The sequence below is a fragment of the Rattus rattus genome, chromosome X, assembly GCF_011064425.1.
Source record: "Rattus rattus isolate New Zealand chromosome X, Rrattus_CSIRO_v1, whole genome shotgun sequence".
Taxonomy (NCBI): domain Eukaryota; kingdom Metazoa; phylum Chordata; class Mammalia; order Rodentia; family Muridae; genus Rattus; species Rattus rattus.
Window position 1 is genome coordinate 95,930,817 of NC_046172.1, and position 18,793 is coordinate 95,949,609.

Here is an 18,793-nt window from a genome sequence, read left to right on the forward strand (position 1 = left end):
CCAAAGCATAAAAGAAATATAAATGAACTCTTAGGTTGAAGAAAAGTGTTTAAATACATAATGTTAATATAGTCCCCTTTATACCAAACACAATGGTAAGGTTTTTAATGATGGAGAGAATTCACAAAAGAAAAAGTGCTTAGGACCAAGAAAAGCCACAGTGCATTTCAAAGTATATAGACTAGTGCAGAGGATCCAATATCTGAAGGATAGCTTGCCCACTCACACTTCTTTCATTCAGGACAATCTGGGAAAAGGCAAACATGAGTTCCCAGCAGGCAATAAGCCAAACACTCAAAACATTAAGCAAAGCAAGGGTGCACCCTCTTTGGGAAAAGCGAGAGGAAGTTCACCCATCAAGCTCTGGAGGCAAACATTTTAGCTTTTCAGTAAGGCTCTAATGTCTTAGGTAAAGAAGACCAGAACTGTCCAGACATACAAATGCTTATATTCAAGTTCATCAGATGAGGCAACTAATACTTAAAAGAAATGGCATACATGTGCGGATGTAGACACTCATTGACTTCAGAAGATACCAATCTCTGGCCTTAAACCTTGTATTAAAATCAGGTAACCTTGTTGGGTAAATGTTTCAGACTTCTATGGTTTGGCAAACTGTTGTCACATGGAGAAAATTGGACTCGTGGCAATGCAAACTATGAGGTCTATTTAAATAATGCCACCTATGGAAGTTAACACTATCTGGCAAGCCCGTTTGACTTGCCACAAGGGTGCTGGTCTGTACAGGACAAAATCTAATGTGGATGTACAAAACCTAGCAATTGCTGTTACTATATGCTTAATACTGTGCTTAGAAAGCCATACGTTGAGGCTCATGACCAAAGGATTTTCCTAACATCTTTGGATGTATATCGTCTAGAAAAACCACCCTCCTTCGTTCTGTCTCTATGATTCTAGAGGCTGTGTCAGAGATGGGTGCTCTCAAGCCATGTCTGGCCATGGGAGGGTCGGTGGTACCTCTTGTGATTATCAATGTTCTAGCTAAGAAAGCCTTCTTGTTCTGGTTCTTTAAACCCTGTCAAAATGCTGTGGTGCCTCTTTTCTTTCTATGTAATTATTTCCCTGAGCTTTTAAGGTTATTTTTTTCAACATGCTCTAATTAAAATGAAAATAAATACCTAAAGTAGAGGCCAGTGTTTGCCCACCTGCATTCTACCATATGGTCACCTATTTTTAACGTTTTATGTTCAAATTAGTTTGAGGAAAACTGGCCTAAACAAAATCAAGCAGGTTTTTCTTGAAGATGTCTTTTTTGAATATTCAATGAAATAATATACTATGCAATGCCACCCCCATTTATTTGACTATAGAACATTCTCTTCAACTACTGTTGCATATAATGTAATTTAGGAATTGTGCTCTAAATTGATTAGTGTTGATCTTGTGTTGGAAGCTGAATTGTTAGAGGCTTACTAACTAAATCCCTGTGGTGAAATCAAAGTCCTGAGAAAATCAGACCAAAGAAGAGTCTGATGCATCCAGGAGTATAGCATTAATTGAAAATATAGACCAAGAACACTGTTGGACTAAGGACTAGCATGGCCTGTTAAAGTGAATGTATGGCGTAAGATATGCAGGAAAACTATGAAGCAGTGGACAAGCAAGTTTTAATGCATCTGGAGTATAAGATGTTGCCAGAAACCGGGTTTCTTAGCTTACTCTCATAGAATTGTGACTCTATCTCTGATTACCTTCTAAGCTTTCACTGAGCTCTCTGCTCAAGAGGGGAGTTTGGAGTCCTGTTAGCCACAATAATGACCATTCCAATTACCTAAATTTGATGGATTTATAATTCGTACTGCATTTCAAAAATAAGCAATGTCAGATCAAGATGGCTGGCCAATCTTGACTTAAAAACTCTCCTCTTGGGCTCTCTTGATACATCTTCATATCGTTTCTCATGGTTCTCTGTAATGGAGTAGGTCTTTCATCCATTCCTTTCATGCAAATCCAACACAGTGTCTTTGGCGTGGGTGCAACCTGTCATATACATTCTTGCTTGGACTCAACTACTTGCTTGATCTTAGCTACTGACTGTTTGTAGGCTACTTTTAAATGTGTATCCCCAGCCCAGACCCTCTCTCCTGAGATCCAGACCATATGTGGTGCTTCTAGAGTATTTATTTAGATACATCAAGGCCCCAGAACTCAGTATACCTAAAGTCCAATTGATTGACATGGAACCATTGACCCTTTCTGAAATGTTCCCACTCCCTATACCTTAGGGAGAAACAACTCATATATACCTTAGGGAGAAACCTTAGAATCACTTCAATCTTCTTTCTCCTTCACCTATGATAAATAGAAGTCTAAGAATGATTGCCTCAATGATCCTTACCTTTGCATAACTTCCTTTCCTCAAATTATCTTTATGGTAAAATGTCATCATTTTGTGTGACATAAAGATTTTATGGTTTTATTAAGATCACTAATTAGTTGACATTACATTAATCAAAGAGGAAATAGTATCAGGGAAGAAATTATTGAAATAAAAGTATAAAGATACTAAGAGTCGGTGGAACAAGTGGACCAACGTATTGAACAAACCCTTAGGCAAAGTAACAAAACAAAAAAAAAAACAGAGAAAAGAACCAAATTAATAAAAATCACAACAAATTGGAGAGTTCACAACAGATAACAATGAAATCTAGAAAATGATTAAGTTTTTTTTTAAAATAGAAGTATTTTCTATTGCATGTAATGTACCAAAAACTATACCAAGATGGAATAAATAATAGGAACATATCTATAATGAGCAACAAGATTGAGACAGCAATATGAAAAACATATCCAATGTTAAAAATCAAATAAATAAACAGTCCAGCTCCAGATCTCGACATTCTAGACCTTTAAAAAAGAACGACAAGGTTCAGGAGCCATTACGTATATTAGAAAAGGCAGGAATGGTACAGCTCTCTTTAGAAAGCTAGTATTACCTTTATACCAAAACCAGATTAAGATACAATAAAAAGTGTAAGCTAATCTCCTTGATAAACATAGACGTAAAATTTCTGCTTCTTTGTCTCCATAAGTGGTACTGGGAAAATCAGATATTCCTGTAAAGGAGACGTGGAGCACCACACTTTAAATCTGAGGGTTCACGGTTTAAGGCCCTGTTCAGGCACTCGACTTTTTGAGAGAGACAGAGACAGAGACAGGGACAGAGACAGAGACAGATACAGAGACAGAGAAAGACAGAGAGGAGAAGAAGGAGGTGGAGGAGGAGGAAGAGGAGGAGGGAGAGGAGGAGGAGGAAAAGAAAGAAAAGGAAAGGGCAAGTTAATGGGGTCAGGGTGCAGGTAGAGGTAGGGCTGATGAGATCAAACTGCAAAGTCATAAAGGTACAAATATGCCATTATGAAACACATTTCTGGTACAATAAATAATATCACCAATAGTTTTTTTTTAAAAATAAAACACATAGCGCTGCCGTCAAGGATGCTAAGCACCCGCACCCATAAATCCTCCTCGTCCAGCACCGTGGTGCAATGATGCTGCCACAGTTCTAGCCCCTGTTCTCTTGCTTTTGTCTGTGAATCTCTCTCTTTCTGCTCTTTACATCACCCTTACTGGGAAGAATGGGGCAACAAATAAATAATGCAAGTTTCAAAATTACCTTTTATCATGTCACATCAGATAGCAAAAGGGATCGTAATATAACAGTTGTGCAAATACAATTTAGAGACCATCTTACAAAATGGCAGACCCACTAAGGGGGCCCTGCAGTGGTGGCACACTCCGTTAATCCCAGTACTCAGGAGGCAAAGACAGGAGGATCTCTGAGAGCTCAATGCCAGCTCAAGCTCCAGAACCAAACAGAGAGATCCCGTCTCGAAAAAACAAACCAAACAAACAAAAACCAAATCCTGAAGTTCAGAAAAGGAACATGATTGACCCTATGCCATGTAGTGGATAAAAAGCTAAAATTTGAGTCTTTGAATCCCTGTCTAAGCTTCTTTCCAATTAATGGAAGTCAGAAAGTGATTTGTCACTATGGGAGATTTGAGTATCAATTCAAATCTTTTGAGTTAACCAGTTGCTATCTCTAGACTGTCCATATAGCATCACCCATGTTTCTGTACTTACACACCATTATCATGTCCTGGTGTTTTGTAGCATTGTCCCTAAAGAAATTTTAACTGATGCTTGAAGACACTGAAGAGAGCTTTCCATTATTCATGGCCTGCAGAGGTGAAAACTCATCCATCATTGGACAGATAGAAGCTTACTTAAGAGTCATATGTTACCTTTTACACATTTTTAGGAACAGTCAAGGATGCCAAAGAATGATCAATCTTCATGCAACACTGGAAACCCATACTAAGAATAGAGAGGGAAAGTACAGGGAAATTACCGATGCTTAATAAGGAATATGTGAATATCAATAAATTTATTTAGTGATGAACTCACTGCGAAGATGGAATGTTGAATTTTATCTTTTAATAGTGTGAATATAGTATGTGGAATGTGTGTGTGAATTCTTATAGTGTGTGTGTGTGTGTGTGTGTGTGTGTGTGTGTGTGTGTGTGTGAACTGTTGTATGTGTGAGAGCGGAGCCTGTGTGGTATGTTTGTATGTGAATACTTGTGATATGTGCATCTGAATGTTTGTGCTACATGTATGTGATGTGTGTGGCTTATGTGCCCATGTTTGTGTGGGGAACAGAAGAAGAAAATGGGTATCCTGCTCTACCACTCTCTGCCTATTCCCTTGAGACAGAGTCTCTCAGTAAAGCTGGACTATAACCCATGCTTCTAGGCACTGGAAGTAGAAAGAAAACATAAATTTATCAAAATTGCTTAGTGTATAGCATGTAAGTGACTTTTCCTGAAACTTGAAATCCTGCAGCCTGTAAATACATATCAGTAATTATGGGGGAGGGGCCTACTTCTGTATTTAAACACCTTTAGTCATTTTGATATGGAGAAATAAAGTTTAGAAACTACAATTGTTCAGTCATCAGAGATATTTTAAGAGGTAGGATTATGGACTGAAGGTAATCCACACTTGTCTTCTAGATGCATGACCACAATGATCTTTTGAGCCAATAGAATCAGCCACTGTTCCATTTCCCTTGGAACATTTTTGTTCTGTATTTTCAGATCTCTATGCTCAAGAGAATGGTGCATCTGTCTTCTGGAGACGCCTGGCTGCATTCTTTCTCAGATACTAATATAGGTGGCACTTCAGTAGTGTAACCAATGACATGAGGAACTGATTTGGAGGAGAACAGATGGCAGCATCTTCTTGGGCTAATTTTAGAATCCTGAAATAGTTCTTTTCTCACACAAACCATCCATGGAACCAAATTAAAAGAGCTATATCACATGGAAAATGGAAAGAAATTATATCTTAGCGTAAGGCAGAGACAATGTACCAGAACTTTCAGTGCTTTCCCCCCTTGTTTGCATCCTTTCATATAATACAAAGGTCATATAAATATGAAGGTCACTTCTACTTCTTTTCATCAAAATGGATGCAGAGCACCAACATGGGAATATCTTTTAAAAATGAGTGGGACAAGCCATAACCTTAGTCATAAGCATTGAATAGTCATTTGCATTGGATAATCAAGGTTGCATCATACAGTATATAAATGTATATCAATTTGTAAAACCTAGTTGCAAAGGCATGTGTTTTCTTAGCCAATAAAGGACTTGAGGGCTAACTGCCTACTGTGCCTGGTAAGCCAAAAGTAGAATGAATTTCTAAGCAACCAATTTCTGGTTCATTCCTTTGTCTTGAGAAGATCTTTTTTCCCAAATGAGATAAAGAATGTCAGTTAAGGATGAAGGGATATAGAGGAAGAGACCCTTAACCATGAGTAATGGTTTGTGTATAAGATGATTCATCAGTTGGGAAAATGAGAAAAAGTACTTTACATAGTCACTGACCTGCTTTCCATCAAGGGTATAGAGTTTTTTGACAACTCCGGTTTCCAGTTTGATCGCTTCTGTGATGTCAGTGAGGACCTGCTCGAAAGAGTGGGCTGTTTTCTTGTTGAGAAGCACACGCACCGCCTTCCGAGGCTTCACCCCACTGCGAATGATGGTCACAAGTTTGGGGCGCACAAAGTCCTTGTTCTCTCTGGCTTGAGCACTGTTGCTGCTAGCCAAGGACTGGGGCGCTTTCATGTTGGCTGATGTCTTTACATTGACCGACCAGTTGGGATTGACATTCTTGGTGTACTCAACCTTTTTAAAGAAGTTGTCTGAGGAACAGACATAGCTTTCCCCTAGGGGAAAAAATAAATGGTTAGGTGTTAAGTTCAGTAGTAAATATACAGATGCAAATCAAGTATATGCTATAGTACATAGAATACTCACACTGAAATAAGGTTTTGGATGAAATGTTGACATATTAACCTACCTTACCTCCAGTTCCTAAGTGGGTCCTCTGACAACTTGACTTATTCAAACACAAAAGTTAACAGCTAAATAGCCTTCAATACAACAGCAGAGTTAGTTGAAGAACCTTGTAAATCTAAGGTTTATAAAAAAAAACCATAAACACCTCTATGTATGATTTAATAAGTAGAGTTCCCACAATAAATGCTTTCCTGTTTCTAGGATGTTCACTAATTTCCATGCACTACTGAACCATATTTAATTTGTCTCTATTTCCTGATATGGTGTGTGCTACTTTTGCTATAATATGAACCAAGGAGAACCTTTATTTCAAATTGACATGAACAAAAAAACAAAAAAAAAACAAAAAAACAAAAAAAAAAACCTTACATATCAGACATTCAGTAGGGATCCAGCTATACCTCTCTTGGGCATATACCCAAAAGATGCCCCAACATATAAAAAGGGCATTTGGTCAAAAGCCAAATTATCCTATCAGGCTAAATAGTGGAATTATTGAAATGTGAAAAGTCTCTGTGTGTGCAAGTGCATGCATGCACACACATGCATGCATGTATAATGTGCATGTATGCATGGGTGTGCACACACATGCATTGAATGTCTAAATGTGTGTATAAGTGTGTTATTTATTGCTTATCCCACTCTAAATGAAGAAAGTATCTTAGTAACAACTCCTCCCCTACACACACAGAGCACTCCTAGTGTTTGCAAGTCTAGCTCGTCTTTGGAAAATATGTTCTTCTATTTATACTACCCCTTTTACATCTTCCTCCATCCTTCTAAATATTGCACACTACATCTGTGTATTTGGTGCCATCTCCATCCGTTGCCTTTGACTGCCCCAAGGAATGAGTGGGAGACTGCATGTGCATCCTGATTGAATTGAAAAGATCTAGTATAAGTTTTAGATTTACTATGCGCTGGGGGAAATGAGTAATAGAGTGGAAGAAATGCAGTGGCCAGAGGCAAGAGGAGGGCATTAGACGCCTGGAACTGGAAACTAAAGAAAATTGGATGCAAGTTAGGTTCAGCCTGAGGGAGAAGTACATTGAGGGAGGGGGAGGAAGAGCTGAATTTACAGGAGTAAAAGCACATTAGCCTCAAGGTATACAGAAGTTCATCCAGAGGTTGAACTGCAAAAGTAGTGATTTGATCAGGCTTTAAGTCATCAGTAATAAACTAAATTCATAGACAAATAGATAATCCCTAGTCAGTGGAAAAATTAAATACAATTAAAGTCTGATGGCTTTTCCACTCACTTTGGTCTCGGCAGAAGAGCTACACAGAGGCATTCAGAAACACCAGACTGACAACTCATTCTCTTTGCAAATATTGATTGCACCAAATCCTTTAAGTCAATTGAATTAATAATTTCTCGGTTAGTGCTAAGATTCAGTGGCAATCTCTAGGGTGGCATTGAAGGGATAAGTATGTGTGTGTAGGATGAGGGTAAGACAGAAGGCTGCTTAGTCTCAGTAATGGTCTGGTACAGTAGGGGAGCCAAGACATGGGCTATAGACAATCATAGGCGCTGGCCCTGTTTGGTGCGTATGTGTTCAGGAGTTGACACAAGCTAAAATTTTGTTGGTCTCATGGCATGCAATTTCAACACAACATCAATGTTTAAAAAGACTGGGGGTCTGAAAATATGACTAAAAGAACAAGGGCCCTTTCAATCTTCTATATATTCACATAGCCAACTCCCAACACACAGACACACACACACACACACACACACCAGAAATGGTCTCTGCTCTGTACTTGTCACATGCCTAGGTGCCTCAGAGGTCAATGCATTGAGGCAATGCTTCATAACTTTCCATGCCTATACACTTTCCAACTCTGTCAGACAAATGGAGGAGTGGAAACGTCTAGGGCTTTATATTTACGATTTCACTCTATCCACCAGGCTCTTCTGAGGAGCGCCACAGCTGTGTGGCCCTCATTAGAGCTGGACTTAGCTTGTAAGGTGCTGCCCTTAAACCTCTAAGCCTGAACCTGGCATGATTAATTGTGCCCCATGAAAATGAAATATGATGGCAAAATAATTAGAGTATCATAGGCACCCGAGAAGTTTAACAGGGCTCAGCACCCAGCCAAATCTATGTTGAGCACCTTCTGGGGGTACATTTTAATCGCTCCAATCTCTACTTTTGGCCTGAATACATAGCAGTGGAAAAAGAACAGCTGGTGTGATGTCAGTCAGACTGTGATTCCTAACACTTTCTAGTTGCATGACCTTGGCAAATTACTTCCGACCTTGGCAGCAGTCTCTTTGTCTGCAAAAGTGTAGGGGGGAAGTAATAGTGCCCCCACCATAGGGATGCTGTGGGGGCATGTCCAGTGGTAGATGAAAACCTGAGTCCACAGGACTGGAAGCACAGTAAACACTTGTAAGTTCGTATTACTGTCGGTAAGCCGCCAGTCTGAGGAAACAGACAACTAGAAGGGAACCAGAGAGGAAGAAGTAAAAGCTGAGAGAGAGGATGGAGTGTGAGGAGGAAGCAAAGCTAAAGAAGAGGGAAGCAGGCATCAAGGCAGCATGATCTGAGCCGCACTGACTGAATAATGTGAGAATTTCTGGGTTCCAGGGCTTCAAAGATATGATTGCCTGTTGTAGGCTGGGCATGGAGGCACCATGCCTTGACATCCCCACACTCAGGAAACAGGAGCAAGAAGATCTCGGTGAGCTGGAGGCAGCCTGCTTCAGATAGTGAGTTGCCAGCCAACGAGGCCTACCTAGGGAGACAGAGAGTCAGACAGATAGATAGATAGAGATAGATAGACAGACATAGACAGATAGGATAGATAGATAGATAGATGACAGATAGATAGATAGATAGATAGATAGGATAGATAGATAGATAGATAGATAGACAGAGATGGTAGATAGGCAGATAATCCCATGCTACCAGAAAAGAAATCCCTGCATGCCGCAAATATGCGTAAAAGCTCACAGTTCACAGCCAACAAAGCCACTGCTGCCTGCTGCAACTGTTGATGCCCACTTAGGACAAGACCTTTATGATGATGAATAGCAATGACTTAGCCAGACATGGTTATGCACATCTACAATCCCAGCACTTGCAAGAGAGAGGCAAGAAGGGCAGGAGTTCAAGCTCACCCTCAACCTACATAGTTACATAGCTGTCAATAAGCTTGGACTACAGGAGACAAAAAGACAACAGGAACATTTTTGCCTTGCAGCAGAGCATGATGGTTCAGGCGTCTACATCTCAGCACTCAGGAGGAAGAAGAAGACGGATCTTAATTCAAATCCCAGCCAGGCAGTTGAGCCATATGACCTCAGACATGTCACTCAATCTCCCTGTCTTGACCTCTTTATCTATGGACTGAAGGCATTCCACTTGATGATAGCAGAGTTTCTTATGGGCCTAAAGATATACAAAGAGGAATTTCCTTCTCTTTTCAATCTCGAATAGGCTTGAAGTAATATTGTGGTAGTCAATTGTTAAGAACTAGATACTCACCACCAAGGGCCTTCTACTTCTACTCTTAGAAAGACCTAGGTGTGTTGCTTTGTTATACATAAGGTTTCCTTGTTCTGATCTTGCAAATATTTCTCATGTCTATTTGCAGAGCCTGGCGCATCCTACACAGCCAGTTACCTAGCACTTGGAGCTGGGTGGGGCATATTAAGCCTTTCCACAGCTGAGTCTCCACCCTGTCACAAGCTCCAGGGGTTATTTTCCACCCTCCGGGAATGGAGAAAGAAAGTTGTTTCTCAGGCAAGCAAGGTGACAACTTCCTGGAATAAACCTGCTTTGGGATGAGAGGTGAGGGAAGGAAATGCTGAAAACACAACCAAAAGGGCAGAAAGGGAGCAGGTGTTAGATTCAAAATGACCCAATGAGTACTCCTCTTTACCTTTAAGAAGGTTCTATTTTCCAAAGAATCATATACATTTATAATCTCTTAACGCGAAACTGCTTTTCCATGGGCTTCCTCTTCTTTTCTGGGGACTTTATTACATTATTACATTAAAATATTAAATGATGGCTTTTGTATTATTATGCTCACTAATGCATTACTTCAGAATATCATAAGACCACTGCTTTGGGGCATGGCCTTGCCTTAGTGATTAGAGAGTAAGTTAGAGAAAAAATGGTTTTATCTCATTGCAACAGGTAAACTGTGATAATACAACTAGATGATACAGGGTCACTATGCAGCTCAAAATTATTCAAGACTGTCCAACTTTTGAAGTATTCTTCCAATCTTTACATAATGAATAGTGCCCAAACTTGTCTTTAATACACAGAAACTGGCTAGTCACAGATATACCTTTGAAATTGATTAGTGTGTATAATAAACATGAAGGTGAGGGAAAGCTTGGCTATAAGGAACATGGAGAACAATTCTCTAATGAAAGATAAAGAAAAGGCAAGACAAAGGGAAATACCACCGATGGATCGGCTTCATTGGCCATCTGGGGATAGAGTTAATGAGGGCCACATCCTCTGAGGCTTTTCCAAGACCCTTGGTGTATGCAAGAAGCTGTGGAAAGGTTGACATGAAAAATGAGGTTTAGACTCAAAATGTTCCCCTTGATGCTTTCCGCATCTAGCAACAGACAGTTCACCGGAGTCACCAGACAAAAGAAGTGACAGCAGGGCAGAGGGTCGGTGTGATTAGCAGCTGCTTTATATCTCATCTAATTTTAGGCTAAATATTTAATGTTCTGATTGTTTGGAAGCATAATATGTTGCACAGTACATTCCTGTGAGATCTACAAAACAAAGGGGAACAGTAAAGAGGATTTCTACTTTCTGCATCACTGCTGTTAACAGAAAGGACACATCAAAATCACCTCATCCAATGCTCATAATACTCAAAAGATTCTCTCAATAAAGACTAAAAATGAATTGAGAGGCCCTAGGCTTGGAGGTCCTGTCTCAGTTGACCTGGGATGTGTTTAAGAAAGCATTTTGTATTATTCCTTAATTGATCCTCCAAACAATTGCTTTCATTTTATGGATTAAAAAAAAACCTGAAGTTTGCTGATTTTCTCAAGTTTCTACAGGCTAGAAGCTGACACATGTGAATTGGAAACAAATCTCATTTCCAATACTTCAACTGTAATATGCTCCTATAATCCTGTAATCTGATTCTTTACTAGGAATCTTTCCTAACGGTCTCAACCTGAAATGTGTATTAATAATGTTTTTTTTATCTTCTGTTCGTTCTTCTAGAAGTAAACAGAATAACAGGATTTCTGACCTCTTTCCCTAGATAAATAGCTCTAACTAGTGAACTGAGAGAGAAGAAAACCCCTCCCTTATGTTCCTCAGCTCAGTGCCTTTTCACGCTTAGCTCTATGGCAGTGGGAAAAATTATCACATTATCAACACTTTCTCAGAAATACCTCTGGATTTCCTCGACACATGACTGAAAAAGCATTGGCATCCACCGAAACTTGGGCTTACAGAAGACAAGAGGAATAAGTTTAATTGATCCATATCCAGATTCTATACTGTTTGGGAACACATCAGGAAATACCACTGCACCCAGAAATGGTAGGTAGGTTCAACTTGTGAGGAACCAAGAGAGTACAGGTGACAATAAAGCTGTAGTTTGTTTTTAAAATTCACACTGATCACCTGCACAGATGAAACTAAGATAGTGTATTATCATAACTTTTTTCTCAATACACACATATACATGCATACATTTACACATGGATGGGGGCAAGTGTAAAAACTGAGGGAAATTTGTGCCAAACACTGTTATTAAGTATAACATGTTTCACTCTTCCTGAGAATACTGTTTTAGTTGGTTCAGAATTCTGGCCTAGTATGCATTGTGGCCTTCAGATGTTCACAAATGATGAAAATTAAGACAGACTTGGAGATTTGGTGTGCTTTGTTTATAAAAGATATTACAGAGAAATCCATCAACTTTGACTAAGATATAGATTTGATAGATAGATGAATTCCTTATTGATCACTCCGTTGGACAGCTCCCTCAACTGAGCCATCCAGACTTGGAGTTGACCCCAACGAGCCTCCTTTTATTTGAGGATATGCACTAAAATGATTAATCCTTTAATAATCAGGAAAGTCTATGATTAATGTTTGCCTATCAGCATTGTATGAGATCAAATCGTCTAGGCCTTCTCCACATAGATTTTCAAGGTCAGCTATGTAAAAACTCTTTGATTTGAATTCTGAGACTCAGAAAGAACCACTATGTGGACATTGTGTCTTATAAGGTGTCTGCCCGAATCACATCACACAAGTACTTTGAAAAACACAACTACATGAGGGAAATAGGACCTTGCATAAGGGCAACCTTCATGTTCCTTTGTCTAGTAGTGTAGGAGGCCTAAAGGCTGCGGTACTCCTGCTAAGTCACCAAATGTGTTGTTTCTCTTTCTTTGAGGCTCTAGAGTACAAATGAGTTAAATTGATCAAGGTAATTTATACAGCAGCGTAAAATATTAACAATATGACCCCAGATCTATTTTCTAAATATCCATTAAGAAAAGATACTATGGTTGAACAAATTTTGTGGAAGATCTTGGATTTTTTCTGTTATTACATGGCTTTCAGCAGTCAACACATATAGTTCAGTTGCAGTTCCAAAGTCTAGAGATGATCTGAAAGGATTTAGGCAGAGTGACTCATTCTTACTTTAATAGAAATGGTGTTCATTAAAATACCAGACATACCTACAGCTTTCCTTCGTATCTCTCCCAATGATCTCAGCCCCATGGACACGCCCGTAAGTGAGCTTTTCCAAAGCAACAGCTGAGCAACAACCACTTACCTAAAAGTCTAATCCTCTGCGAACATATCCAGGGATTCCTATATCGGGGCATGTATTTCTAATGACTGGCAATTCCCAAATAATTTCTCAGTGGTCCATAGGAAATGTGGGCACAATTTTTATCTGTTAAACCAACCATACATTCTTCCTTCCCCTAATGGTTTCATAGCCTGCTCTAATGGTGCTACCCAGAGTTACCTATGAACACTATCTGGAGTGAGTGTCACAATGCAGATTTCCCTTTGTATACCTAGGCAGATAAGCACATTTAGCATTAGCAGACCCACATACATTTCAACCACAGCAGAGATGGAGCCCCATGAGGAATGACAGTTAAATTGGGATCAGAAGCCTGAGCCATCCGTCAACCTGATGTTTTGGCAAACAAATAGCCAGTTTCTTTCAAGGAAGACTAAAAGCATAACCAGAAGCAGGGATGTCCTTTCCCTCCAGGGGCTACCACCCACTACTCGCTACTTAAATTACCTTCTTCCAGTTCATCCATGCTTCCGATCTTTCTTGATCCATCAATAGTGTAAATGTAGCGCACTCCCTGAGGCAGGTTGATGTTGTCGGACAAGGATCGAGTCAGGTCAGCCAGCAGTGCATCAAAACTACGAAAACGGTCAGAAGAAACAGCGTACACAATCCCCTTGAAGTAACGGTCCCCATTGCGGTAGAAACGTACCTTCTTGGCCTTCTTCTCATTACTTAATGCCTGCAAGGTTCTGGTTCTGTAGAAGCTACAGTGAGCACTATGAGTGGGACTTGGAAGTCCATTCATCCGTGACCCTCTCATGTTTCTAGATGCTTTGTCTCGTTCGTCAAAATGTCCAAAATCAAGTTCCATATTTTGGTGGAACCACAGCAACCTGATTGTTAGAGAAAGGGGCGGGGATAAGGAGAGGCAAAGAATAAGGAAGGGTAAGGGGAGAAAAGAATTAAAATATTAGCCAGATCCAGAGCTGCAATCTGCTGCCTGTGAAAAGAACTGGTTGAAAAAAGCCTGAGACCCATCTGCTGCTTGTCCCTGACCTGCAGGAATATTGATCTTAGTAGAGTAGAAGGAGGGGGCTGGGCAGTGGACTGAGGATTGAATGGTGGGAAAGGGCATAGGAGAAAGAGATAGAAAGGGTGGCACTTCTGGCACTGTTCCAAATTTGGGAGGGGGTGTTGAAACAGCTTAAAAACCTGGAGCTTCCTGACAGTGGCTCCTATCAAATTGTAACTTCGGGCAAAATACATTAAAACTGGCATCTGCTACTTCACACATGGCCACATGACTAACAGTTGTAAATGAATCCATAGCCTGACAAAATCCCCTCACAGAGAAATAGAGGGAACTAGCCAAGGTTAGCATCTCCAGCGTAGGAAGCAGTCTTTACAACCCAGGACAATGACTAGTAAGGGGGTGTATTAGTTTTATTTCCAGTCCCTTTTTTCCTGCTCTAATATGTGTATCCCCTCCCCCAGAATAAACTAGGATTCTCTTTTAAAGGGACAGCCTCCAGGGAATACCCAGTGTCTTTGTGCTATTCATCAAATCCTCTCTCCATCAAGCTGGTGCTGCTATACCGCATCCATAAGAAGTAGGCTGGGGTCTAAAAGGGGGGAGGGATTGTCAAAAAACCAGTTATTTAGCAAGCTGTTAGCTCTGCTTTCCTCTTGATTCCATTTGATCACAGAATCCTTTTTCTCCTTTCAGGTGCTTCATCCCCTCCCCGACCAATGCAGCGACATCTCTTAATGAAATAATTGGCGAAAGATTCCCAAATGAGTCCCTGAATAGCATATGGGACCTTTACAAGCGAGGACACCTTTCATTGTTCTGGGTTTCCTCCCCTGACTGACGGAACATTTTGTCCTCAAAGCAGGCAATTCACTTCAAACTTGTCTATTGCTTAGGTGAATTGATGGGGGCAAAAGAAAAAGGTCATCTGTAAAGCTTGGATTTCCACCCCCTCCACCCCCCGAGCCCATCCCCACCAGGAAATAAAAAAGAACGCAACAATGAAAACATGCAACCAAATAATATAACCAAAGCCTCGACCGCTTACAAAGGTAATAACGTGACATCCAAGAAACCAAACTATTAGCATTCATCTCACAGATGGAGGAAAAAGACTCACAAAGCAAGAGGACTCAGCTGCAATACACTGCCACATCAAGATTTGCAAGGAACCGGGGAGACAGGAGATAAAAGGGGGCTGGTAGCTGGTCTATTTGCCAGGTTCGGTCCCCCCTTTTTCTCCAGTGTCACCATGACCTATGCTGAGCTCAGCATTGTCTCTGTCAGACAACCTGCAGTAGTAAGACCCCACCTCCTCAAGATGAGTAGCAAGCATTTTCCCCAGGCAGGCTGTGCAAATAAAGATACGCTTTAGAATCCGAAGTGCTATTATTCTAAATTAGCATCATAGTGAAAACAAAGAAACAACAAACTCACTTTTCCAAAGGAAAATCCCAGGTAGAATCTTAGAGGACAAAAAAAAAAATCCTACAGAATAAGGCAAATAAAAGAGAAGAAAGAGGCGGACACACAGAGAAAGAAAGCCGTGTGCCTTGTGCTTCTCCCGTTTGACATCTGTTACATTCTGCTTGAAAATCACTCGAAAGCCCCACTCACCGGTTTTCTGCTGGTTGGGTGGAGATGCTGTGAGAAAGAAAACCAATCTCTCTATGCCTTTGTTGTCTGAGCTCCAAGCAAGAAATTCCTGCCAGGGTGGATAGTTGCCTTCTAGGTCCTAGTGCCTTGTCCAGCTTCTCCCCTGTAACTGAAGCTTAGCGAACACCCCCAACCTCCTATGATTAATTACATGCTTTTTTTTCTTCAATTCACAGCCTGCATTAACAGCTAGAAAGGTTTCGTTTATAACCCACAGGAAATTGCAGGGTAGGAAAAAAAAGGATTGCACAGGCAAGCTCAGAATGCTCTAATGAGCAATGTGCTAGCCCTTTCTCTTAGAAAATTGGCAATTTTACTTGGCTAAAAATCCTTGGCCTAATCTGCCTAGTGGCTGGACTCAGCAGGCCAAATCAAGTTTCTTAGAAATTACAGCACTCTTCATTTTACCTTCTTTGAAGAAAATAAAAATTTGTAAATTTTCTGACATTTGAGCTTGCGCATCCGACACTGTTTTTTGTTATTGTTGTTGTTGTTTTTGGTTTTGTTTTGTTTAATGAAGTCAGCGGGTATGGCAAATTAACAATACAAGGGGAAATAGTTGCAGAAATCATGAAGGCTAGAATTGAAAAGTGGCACTCCTCCAAGTTTTTGTTCAGTTGTTTTATCGAGCCAGGGTCCAGCTTTATAGTCATGGCTGTTCTGGAACTCACTGTGTAGCCCAGGCTGACCTCTAACTTGTGGAAAAATTTCAGCCTCTGTTCTGCTTCCTTGCTACTAGAATTTGCCAGCACTTAGGTCCCCAAGCCCAACATGTCTACAAAACATTTTAGACTGATGTAAAACATCGGTTAATGTTTCACCTTCCTACTCCTGGGCATATACCCAAGGGAGACTATACCCTACCATAGAGACACTTGCATATCCTTGTTTATTACTGCTCTATTCATAAAAGCCAGAAAATAGAAACAGCCCAGATGTCTGCTAACAGATGAATGGGTAATGAAATAAAGATATATGCACAATTTTAATCGTCCATTGGTAAAAAGTAAAATTATGAAGAAATTGTGGGGAACTGAAAATGTTATACTGAGTGAGGTATTCTAGGCTAAGAGAGACAAAAGGATTTATTTTCTCTCATATGTAACTCTCTCTCTCTCTCTCTCTCTTTCTGTGTGTGTGTGTGTGTGTGTGTGTGTGTGGAGAGAGAGAGAGAGAGAGAGAGAGAGAGAGAGAGAGAGAGATCAAAAAACATGAAAGCAGCCCATAAGAAGAGAAGTGGGTTTTAAAGAATGGAGACTGAAGTTTAGTCAGTAGAGTGGAATCTTCTAGTTCTATAAAACTAGTCATAAGCATACTATTTCTGTGGTGGTCATAGGCTCTAGAGAGAAACTGATTAGTGTTGCTTTGCTCAATGGATATGGTGTCAAACTACCTTCTAAATGTTTATGCTTCTACCTAATAGATTAAAATTTTATTTAAAGGTTAAAGTTTCTCAGTCATGGTCAAAAAATGTCTATTTGCAGTTGTAAGGGTTAACACAGAGACTCATAACTGGTCCATGTGCTGAGACTATTTGACTGTTGAGTGCTGGCTCAGCCTTAAGTGGGACATTTCATCATTCCCTCCAAGGTTCAGGAACCATTGTTGAAGAGTGGGGGATGAAAGAATGTAAGAGCTGGAGTAAGGTGAAGGGTTTCTTCTGAACATGACAACCATGAAATCACAGTAGCTGTTGTTAATTGAATAAGACCAGTACAAGATCAGGACCTCAACATTCCATTATGGATGTGGTAGGAGCTTAGGAGGGTCCAGCACAACCTGAGGGGTCACTGGCAGCTAATGGTTATGGGAACAAAAGAATTCAGGCCATGCTCACAGTAAGACTCAAAGATACGTTTCCATAAGAATATCAATCCTCCCCCAATGTCACCTATACATTTCAAGAAAAAGCCCAATAAAATAATTTTTATGAAATCCCCAAAAGATGTAAAATTATATTGAAAGAATATAAAGCTTGAAGTATAGCTGACACGAGAGAGAGCTTGATTATAAATCAATAATTAAAGATTTACTATAAAACTCTGAAAATAAACATAGTATAATTATAGCATTGGCTTGCAAGACACATTGTGGGAACTGAACAGATGTCAGTATCAATAGGACCTTGGAATTGTAAGGTATAATAGTAATTAAAAGGGCTTTCGAGCCAGACTACCTGGGTTCAAATTCTGATGCTACTAATTTTTAGATGGTGACCTTAGATGAAAATATTAAGAGGTCAGTCCTCTGGTGAAGTAATGAGGTCTTGAGTCTTCTGAAATGAGATCTTCTGAAAGAGATTAAGCCTTCATCTACTCAATTTTTCGAGATAAAATTTTATTCTATAGCCTTTGCTGACCTGGAACTCACTGTAATAGTCTGGGCTGGCCACAAAAATACGATAATTTTCCTGCCTCAGTCTTGAAAGTGCTAAAATTCCAGGTATCAATCGCCACCCTTACATGGAATGAACACTCTTATGAAATACACGTAAGGAAACTATGAAGTTCTTGATCTTGAACTTCCTTCTCGTTTGAACAGTAGAACTGAGTTTCTGTGATTTCCTTTTTTTTTTTTTTTTTTTTGGAGCTAGAGACAACCCAGGGCCTTGCACTTGCTGAGCAAGTGCTCTACCACTGAGCTAAATCCTCAACCCTGTGATTTCTAAATTAACCATTTTGTTGACTTTTGTGATATTACCAATGACTGACTAAGAATACAATGGGAGAAAAACCCTCACAAACATGTTAAAAGAACCGCAACACCTTCTTTAAAATAGTAAAATAATCGAAAGCAACCCAAATAACTATCCTTAATACAGTAATCTGATCATTTTTTCAAATATGAGATTCCATTGGCAATGGAATAGAAGAAAAATGAGCTACGCCTAAGTTGTAGACTGGTGAAGTTGCTTCTCAACAAACATTATGGTATCCTTTAAGTTCCACCC

The 18,793-nt window shown here is 40.0% G+C and overlaps 1 protein-coding gene across 1 annotated transcript in view; it reads right to left on the reverse strand.

Annotated features, from left to right (window-relative positions):
* Window positions 1–16,040, reverse strand: part of Dcx (doublecortin) — a 71,635-nt gene extending 55,595 nt beyond the window's left edge. Inside the window, 3 exon segments of the mRNA XM_032890467.1 lie at window positions 5,916–6,256; window positions 13,665–14,050; window positions 15,805–16,040. Of these exon segments, the coding sequence (XP_032746358.1) occupies window positions 5,916–6,256; window positions 13,665–14,028 (705 nt within the window). The 5' untranslated portion in view covers window positions 14,029–14,050; window positions 15,805–16,040.
* Window positions 16,041–18,793: the final 2,753 nt, after the last annotated feature.